The following is a 9,694-nucleotide window of genomic DNA, read 5'->3' as shown; positions in this document are numbered from 1 at the left end:
CTCTTTTTCACACGTTTTTCAAGTCATTTAGCTTTAGAGAAATGTGAATTAATAGGCATAGCTTCTGTTTCTGCAAGAAATCTTTGCATGGCCAGTAATTGAATACCTAATCATCCAATTACAAAAGTGTGGAGGTAGGGTAAGAATATGCCTGAAACTTCTTTTTCTTTTACAAAGGCTATAAGGTTCATCATTATAATCTAGTCTGAGCAGCACAAGACAGGATACAAAAATGTCACTCAATAGACTACTTGCCACTGGAAAGGCACAGATGCCTTTAAGAAGATGTCTGGTCCAATTCATTTGGTGATAGAGAAGCAGCAGCATCCACACTGGTGCCACAGGGGTTATTCTGGCTCTCAGCAAACAGCCTGCAGACAGGCACTTCACCATACAGAGCAAGCATTGCAGGCTATAAAAATTCTTTGAAGGATTTCCCAAACCAGGTATTTAGAAAGAATGTGATGAATTGTAGCAGTTCCTGAAAGTTTTCCTGGGGTAACAGTAAAGACAGATGGATTTATAGCATATGTTGCATACCCAGGAAATCTTTTCCATGCCTGACCTGAAATGACAGCGTCTGAAAAAGCAAGAGAACATCATCAAGAGCAAACAGAAAGTCTAAGTGGGCAAGCTAGAAGTAAGTTGCGGTGCTTGGGTATGGAAAGCTGCCTGCTATGGTCCTTGAGGGAAACAGGCCTGGAGAAGCTTATTACAAGCCATAAAGCAGCAGATGGTATGGCTACATTGCAGTTTGGTAGCTTTTTGTTTATAGAATAATGGTCACTGAAGGTCAGATTAAACTCTGGTTTTAAGCCAGGTTTTTATGGTATTATGGGAAATGGATCAGTCAATATAGAAAAATGTCTGAATACATAAAGAATCGAAGGCAAGCTGCTGTGTGGTAATGGACTTGCCTCATGACTGTCTTTTAATAGCAGAGCAGGGAGAGGTGGTGACATCATAGAAAAAAAATCGGACCTGGAACACAAAAGGATTTATACACTTCCTTGGCAGCCTTCAGAAATTCAAGCTGAGTGTAACTTAAGTATAAGACAGAGAGGAATGGCGGCAAACTCCCTGCCTGCTAAGTCAGCTCAGTTTTGAATTCCCTTTGATTTTTTGAAGTCATGCTAAGGGACATTGGTGTAGGTCAAAATATGAGACTCTGTGTCAGGGTTGAGAATGAGATCAGTTATTAAGGACTGCTTTTTTTTTAAAAAAAAAAAAAAAGGCAGCAAAGGGAAAATTCACAAGACTGCTACAAAATTTAAACACGAGATGAAGTCCTCACCAAAGAAGCTATCAAAAATAACAAAAGTGTTCTCAACATCATTCTTATTAGAAATCAGGGTGAAAGGGTATTTTCTGAAGGTCCTGAGAATGATTGAGGTTTTCCAGGTAGAATTTGTGGTAAATATCTTGTGCTTCCCATTACAAATACATAAAATTGGTATTTGAGATCAACTTCTAACATTGCTTTAAAGGATTTATATGAGATAGGGCTGTACTTACCTTAAACTACCTATGAAATCAAAAGAGCGAGAGGTGGGGGCATTTTCAAAAGACGGTTGAGCTCTCAGTTAAGATGCATAGCAATTTTCAATAACTACAGAAAGACCATAGTGCCTCAAGTCCTAATTTATACATACTTTTTTTTTTTTTTTTTAGGTAGATGGGATGAACCAAATGCTACCCACTCAGTCCTCCTTTATTTCTTCACTCATATAAGTGGGAAACCTCAATGGACTGTATCCTCTGGAAGATCATTATTTAAATAATTTTCTTTCCAACTAGGAGGATATTTTAAAAACAGACCTTCACAGAAGGCGAGCTTGAGTGACACAGGGAAATCTATAAAGAGAAGCATCTACCTACAGTAAACCGGAAGCCACTGGATAGATTCCCTTTGAATTAGAACAATCATCAAAGCCAGAGTGTGTCACTTAAACTGCCTTCGAGACTACTGATAAAAACTGGGTCTTCACATCTAGAGAAATGTAAAGTGTGTAAGAAATTACAACCTCTCTGCAGCTCCATTATCAAACCATGGCATACTTTCGACACAAAGCCAGTTGTCTGGCCCTCCCTGATGGGATTGCTTTCCTGAGAGAGGGATTGCTGTTGTCAAAGAATTAAATGGACGTGAGAATGGCCTTGTACAAGGTAAGCTGAGACTCCATTGTTGCCCTAAAGATACTGAATAATCAGATCCTTTGAAGTGTAGAAAACAGAAAGATTTTCACAACTGATACCTTTGTCTTGGTGTCTTTGGAAAATTGTCACAGTTCTTTCTCCTGAAGGATGTTTGGGATGCCTGACAAAACTGAGTGTAGTGCTTCAGGTTTGCAAATAGCATGTTATATACTACTGCAAAAAGGTTTTATGAACTTAAATGTTACAAACGCATAAAAGAAACAAAGACCTACCTTTATCCTTATCTTAGATCAGAAAGGAAATATAATCAAGGCCAAGAATATGTATTTGAGCACGCAATTCTGCAGAGTCAGGCACATCTCTCAGACCACTTAATGCTTGGTCTTTCCCTTACCTGCAAGGTGATCCATCGAATTTGTCGGATTATCTCCTTTGCTGGTTTGTTACTAATCAACTAACTTTCCTGAGTGATATTTAGTCAAATTTTTTATGTTTACATTGCAACTTTCTCATTCTAATTGTTAAGCCAGTGTGCTGAAACAAAATAGGTGCAGCATTCTTTTAAACAATCCCTTCTGTATTAGAGGGCATTTACAGTTCAGTCTCTTTGTTTTCAGCTCGAGATTCTAGATACCAGAATAGATTGATATCGATACGGCACACCATAGGTAACACTAGAGGTCCGATTCCACAGCCAAGAAGGGATCCACTCAGTGGAAAAGTTTTTAAAAGAACAGTACCTCTCCCCAAATAAAAATCCAGAACACACCTTCAGTTTTATTTTCCTCTTTGCAAACGCCAGTAACTGGTAACAAAAGCCAAACTAAAATTTAGCTAAACTACGTCAAAGTAGTGTTGGGAACTGACCTTTCCATGCCACAAAGAAATAGGCAAGTCAGAGTTCATCTCATAATGGCAACCCAGGCTCAGTGCACACCAATGACATGATAAAGTGTCTTAGGACTTGTTCACCCAACACAAGGCAGTATCTCCAGCAAATATTTATTTTAGCAATATGTGACAGTACTTCCTGGTGTGTTACTTCAGAACTGTTCGGTGAGTGGGAGTACCATCCTCACATGATAAGAAAAGAATGGCTACAGGCTGAAACCAGCTGAGCCCTGGTGCAACTGGCTCAGCTGAAGGCTGGGGTTACCCTATTGAAGTTGATGCTGGTGTAAAGAATTCATGCAAAAGGAAGAAACAGTACTTGGAGCAATGCCACTGATTTTTCTTGAGTTACGCCAGGGATATGTTTGACTTGCAGAGACTGGTCGCTAACTGGAAGAAACGGCCTGGGGCTACAGATGAGGTCTTGACTGTGCACACGTGAGAAGCAGCCACTCAGCAGTGGCAGCAGGATCATGATAAAGTGTTCACAGGGAAGCTTTTCCTGGAAGAGCTGCCTGTGTTTAACTTTGTTAGTTCTGATGAGGGCTTTGTGACAACAGCCTAAAGAAGGGCACACAGACTTTTGCTGCAGTAGATTTTGTTTTATGCCCTTCTCCAACCTGAAGATAAAGCAGAGATGGGAAAGGTTTCTGATTTTGTTCTTGCTAATCCATCCTGCTGAGAATGACTGATTTGCAGGGTTTACATGAGTGCGTATCTGACTACTTACAGAGTCTATTTACCCTTCTGATGACAAAAGCAACCAAGAATGATTTCTTCCTCCTCAGGGAAAGGCAAGAAGGAAAAAAGGAATGTCCTTTTTTGCTCCTGTTCTTTGCACTGTAAAAGCATGCGTGCACTGTAAGAATGTTTTCTGGGCTCATGTGAAATTTATACATGAGCCTCAGTGTCAAGAAATTGCAACAGATGCCTTCCAAGGGAGTTGTATTTCACTGATGGTTAACCAAATTATTTGGAGATTCCTATCATTTATAATCAAGTAAAGTGGTCTACTGGCTAGTGCAGAGTCTGGGAATGGGACAGTTAGGTTCAATTCAATGATCCTTATGGGTCCCATCCAACTTGAGATATTCTGTGATTCTATAATGCATTTCATCAACACAAACACCTTGCTGGATTTTGTTGTTTGCGTTTCCAAAAGATACCTACAGTGTGCCTATTCCCACTGTGATAATTAGGTACACTCAGCATCTCTTTAGTTGTTTATAAGAAAACAGAATAAAAACAAAGGATTAAATTTACCTCCTCTGTTTTCTGTTGTCTAAGCCCCCAAAAGCTCTCAAAATACAGTGCTGAGAAACCCATAACTACCTAAGAGCTCTTATACACCAGTCTTAGGCTGAGACAAATCATTCCAGAAAGGGGATGGAGAATGGGTTAAAACAATCTGAGCTGAATCCTGCAGAGGCATAATGTGGACTGCCATACTGTATGACAGTAATGATCCAATAAGCATGGAACTCTCAGATGAGTGCAGAGAAAAACATTCACCATTCAACTCCTATGCCTATTCAAACTCAAGGATTCCCATAATTTTAAGATCAGTAACACCATAATGAAACAGTACACATGAAAGTAACCTGGCTTCAGCTGAAACTATTTATTATGAAAAAGAATTAACTGAAAGGTAATTTGGGGCTCAATAGATGCAGCATTTAAAAACTGAAAGCTAAAGGTTAATGTACTTCGTATCTACTTGGTCAGTTCAAAAGCATTCCCTTCAAAGCAATTCTGAAGAACCCCACACAAAGCAGGCTGCGGGACGCTGCACTCTAAGGAAGTCACAGTCCTCAGTTCTCTTTTAGGTCACAAAAGACCAAATTACTCAAGTAGCAGAAGCATCTGCCTTCCTTGCCTACTCTGAAAGTGTCATTGGACCATTTTGATCCCTGTCCACATAAGATCATAGAATCACAGAATAGTTTGGGTTGGACGGGACCTTCAAAGGTCATCTAGACCAATCCCACTGCAATAAGCAGGGACATCTTCAGCTAGATCAGGTTGCTCAGAACTCCGTCCATCCAGCCTGTCCTTGAATGTCTCCAGGTTTGGCAAACCTACCACCTCCCTGGACAACTTGTTCCAGTATTTTGCCACCCTCATTGTAAAAAATTTCTTCCTCATGTCTAGTTACTGTCACCAATACCATTGGACATACTAGCTGGGAGTCAATTGTTTATAACACAAACCATAGTCATGTAACCAGCAGTGAGACTGAACATCAATCTCTCACCTGACACACGGTTCAGAGTTTGACATTGGCAAATAATAAAAAACACCAGTGAGACAAGTACTCATTATAAGGGTGCAAATATCGTAATTTTGTAGTATATATGTAAAACATGCTTTTACACTCCTGATGTAGTGCTCACTGTGCAGAAGGAAAAAAGCACCGTGCTTTCCTCCAGTGACCCAGAGTCACAGTCAAAGCAGGTACAGGACCACTGGGGATAAGAATGCAAATGTGCCCCTCAGTTGAGTCCTGCCTACTGACTGAGCCGCAGCTGTGGAAAGGATTGCTGTTTCCCTTCTAAGGGAAATTAAGTGATATGTGAGGTTATAGTATTACAATGTGCACTTTCTTAGGGCAGGACTTTTGAAGGGCATTGTGTCTTGTAGTAACCCTGGTTTGTACACCACTATGGTATTAAAGATGTTAGCCACCTTGCTGCATTAACAGCATCACTGAAACAGGAGAACAAGTCCTCTTTGAAATGCAGTTTATTTTACAAACATTTAGAGTAAAATCTTTAGCTAATTTCCATAACTGCATGTAATAACAGAAGGAAAAAGTGCAAGAGAGAAGTATGGTCATTTCAAGGTTACTCACAGCTGTTTTCTAAACTACTCACTTGCTAGGGAAGCATTAAATGGGAGCTGAAATATTTCCTCTAGTTTATGCTTATGTTCTCTTCGGGCATTTTGTGTCCACACATCCACATTCATCTACATGTATGTATGTGAACTGGACTGTCTTATGCTGAGAGCAAATCAGTTCCACCTTCTCTTCATGACTCCTTTTTTCATGGCAGCAAATACATTTATGTTCCATTTCACTGGCTTCAAAAGAATACCTACAGAAATGAGATTTGCACATCAGACTGCTTCCTGTTGTCTTCCCAAACTGATCCATATTTGTGACTCCAAATGGAGTTACTTCTAAGGAGCAGAGGAGCAGTATTTCCTATCTGTTTTTCTGCTTATTCATAACAGTTTTTCCTTAGAATGCTACTAGCCATGCAGGGCTAGATCCTCTGACATCAAGGGGGAAAATCCCAGTAATTTCAGTGGGTTTTCGATTAAACACATTCTAGCTTATTCATGCAGAGAAGAAAGAGGAGGAAGAAACTTCACTAAACACCAGAGCTGTTCAAAAACTACATAAAGACATGTTTAATAACAGGTAGGTAATAAATCTAGCTGATTTCTTTTCAAAGGAACCTATTTTCCTAACTAAGGTAAGGTACTCCTGTCACATTCAAGACCTTTAGTCACATTGCCAATGACTGCTGTTCTGCACACCCAGTTTCCCAACCAGATCTTTTTAAACAGCAGGAAGGGGACAACAGCTGCAGACCATTGGTGACAAGAACCCAGGAAGACCAGACGTGGAGGATGACAGAGAAAGGTTTTTTTTACTTACACAGAATATGTACTGCATGTCCCTTCACAAAAGGGCACTGGGACCGGAGCAGCTGACTTGCAGTTGTTGTGGGTGATATACTGCTCTTTCACACTGCGTTTGCATTTGTGTGGCAGATCAATACCTGTGCAGGAGAGTACTACTGTTAGACTTCCTCAGACTGAAGAGTAAATGTTTTGAAAAATATCTGCTCGGAAACCAAGTCTAGATGATCCTACTAAAACTTTTTACATTTCTAATGGATAAGCAGAGAAAACAAATGAGAGTGCAAAGAGGCAGTAAAACAATTTCCTGTTGGTCAAGGCACTTTTCCATTTGTAGACTAGCTTAAATGAAGACTTATGTATAGATTCATGTAAAGACACTGTTGATCCAAGACCTAAAGGAGACATGAAGGGTTTGTGTTTGGTTTTTTGTTTGTTTGTTTGGTTTGGTTGTTTGTTTTGGTTGGTTGGTTGGGTTTTGTTTCAAATTGCTTTAAATTACATTTGTGACTCTATAATAACCTACGATTTCTGCGTGGATGCTACAGAAAAAAGACCCTTTTTTCCCATGCAGTTTCCAAGTGGAAGAACACAGAGAACATTTTCTACAAATTTTCTTATCAGGATTATAGTTTAAACTAACAGTATTTCAATTATTTAAAAATGCAGAAAAGGAGATCAAAGAATTTTAGTGTCCCCATTGGAAGAATGAGGCAGAATTTTGGCCTCAGCTGAGTGGATTTTCAGCCTCAGCTGTGAGGTAAAAAACAACGCTGCTGTAAGAAGAGTCTTCCAGCCTGTGGAAACTGTAGACTCCCAGTGCATGCAGAAGCAGGACAAGCAGGGGAGAACCTAACAGTATTGGAATAAGGAATCAGTGATTTAATGCACTCACATGTCTTACAACAGCCATCTGAAGTCACATCAACTGTCCCCTGTATTGAAAGCAAACATAATCAGAACAGCTGAGATGCACATATTGCTAAACAACTAGCAGCAACAATAAGAGTTCAGGTATATTCCCTCATCTCTAACCAGCACAGATTCCTCATCAGTCCTAGTTGTGTACCAATTATGTATAAAACTCCTTAAAAAATCCATCAAGGAAGAGAGTGAATTTTCTTAAAACTATATATCCTTTCGCAAGTCAGTTAAGATGCCCTGTAACACGTATTTGATCTTATGTAGGTCCTACTGAAGCCAGAACATAAACCCCAGTCCCACGGGATGTCAGCTGCTCCTAGGATTAAACAGCCTGACCTGTGCAGAACCTACCACAAAGCTAATTCAAGTCAATGGCTGTCTTTGTCCATGTTTGGGTCTTCAGATCTGCTGCAAAGCCTCACAACACTTCTGAAAGTTACTGGAAACCACTAATTGCTGAAAGCCAGGGCATGAATGATACTTCTTGCTCATTCATCTACGACTTCTGAGCTTAGTCATGCACCACGTATCAGAAGACACTGTGTTCATCGGTTCCCCTAGAGGTCCACGGTGAGTTATCATTTGCTCAATTGCATTTCATAACACTGATGTTTCTCAAGTGATGAAAAATCCCACCTTGCTATTGCCCCAATACTCTTCTCTTTCAAGTTCTAGTGCTTATCCCATAACAAGTAAAATGTGTGGGTTGTTTCCAAATAGTTTTGTTGTACTTCCATGGGTCATTCCGTTCAGGGCTGAAAAAGCATATTTCCTTCAAACAAGGATGATCATCTCAGAAAGATCAAGAAATACTGAAGCGTCTAATTCAAAACAGTAAAGAAAAATCCCAGACCAGCAGCAGGGCTCATTCCAGGAGGCTTTTTTTATGGTTCTAAAATACTTACTGGCACACAGTTTGATTCTTCAAATGGCAGGCAGACCTTTACTGTACTAGTCAAGGAAAACTGACCTGCTGATTCAGTGCATGTGTACTGTGTACAGTTATCATATGGAGCTTTATAACTCTTTCCAACCTGAATAAAAACAGGAAAAACCCCAATATAGTATAGCAATAAAAATTGAATAATGCAACAGTAGTACAATCAATGAACTAGCAGAGGGACAGGGTGGTTCATATCTGAAAATGCTGAGATGTCTGTAACTCACATCTGCAAATTATGTACCAAGCTTACTAACTCTCAACCTGGGCAAAATCCCTTCCGTGGCCACGTAGGTGGAAAGAATCTAAAGCTGGTGACAGAATGAGCATAGAAGTATGAACAGAAATGCCAGAGGGTAGGTGTATTAAGGTATGTAGAATAAAATATAAACAAGAGAAAAACAATTATTTTAAAGTATTTCAACAGCTTTTTAACAGATGGAAGAAAAGCAAAAAGTGTGAAAGAGGAGAGAAGTCTTTATCATAAAGGTTAATGAATAAATGCAAAACCTGCTCATGGAAACATAAAAATTGTGTATTGGCACATGAGAAGCTAGTTTGCGAGGAATAAAATAATTAAATAGAAAAGATGAAAAACACCAGAGCTGCCAGAGAGGCAATAACATGTAAGAAAATGGTCACTGGTTGAGACAGAGTCATCAACCATTCACAGGAGTAGCAGGCTGTAATAAAACCAAAGAACTAGCCTGAGGCTCAGCCCATGTCTACACAACAGTACACTCACAAGACATGATGTATTACTTGAGTGTGTTATCAAGTCTCACTACACTACAGCAGCTATGTCACTTCTGATTTCTGCCTCAGCAGATTCAGAATTGGTGGTAGTACAGCTATATCAGCTTGCTCACACTATTTAGCCCTGTATCTCCAGGGCAAGATAATGACAGTTTCCAGATTTTATGTGAACCCAGCTCATGTATCTCTGCAAGAGCAGTATTACACAATGTCACCATCCCCTGTATGTCAGGAGAAGGGGGTAACATGATTTCTATTCCTGCCAGAGATGCATAATTTTCACCATAGTGGTGCCTACGAGATGCATATAGCAGAGAGCAGCTGTAAAAACATCTACCTTTATTTTGAAAATACAGAAATTTTAAAATCTCCTAGGGG

General features: G+C 39.8%; 1 protein-coding gene across 1 annotated transcript in view; it reads right to left on the bottom strand.

The window, feature by feature from the left end:
* Positions 1-5,926: 5,926 nt before the first annotated feature.
* Positions 5,927-9,694, bottom strand: part of LOC309442516 (mucin-5B) — a gene marked incomplete at its 5' end in the record, with an annotated part of 46,881 nt that continues 43,113 nt past the window's right edge. The window contains 4 exons of the mRNA XM_082058401.1: positions 5,927-6,143; positions 6,713-6,836; positions 7,592-7,631; positions 8,526-8,654. Of these exons, the coding sequence (XP_081914527.1) occupies positions 5,972-6,143; positions 6,713-6,836; positions 7,592-7,631; positions 8,526-8,654 (465 nt within the window). The 3' untranslated portion in view covers positions 5,927-5,971. The remainder of the gene's footprint in view (positions 6,144-6,712; positions 6,837-7,591; positions 7,632-8,525; positions 8,655-9,694) is intronic.

The sequence above is a fragment of the Streptopelia decaocto genome, assembly GCF_964273445.1.
Source record: "Streptopelia decaocto genome assembly, chromosome: 7".
Taxonomy (NCBI): Eukaryota; Metazoa; Chordata; class Aves; order Columbiformes; family Columbidae; genus Streptopelia; species Streptopelia decaocto.
Note: the sequence above shows the minus strand (reverse complement) of the source record. Positions and strands in the feature narration are given on the sequence as shown.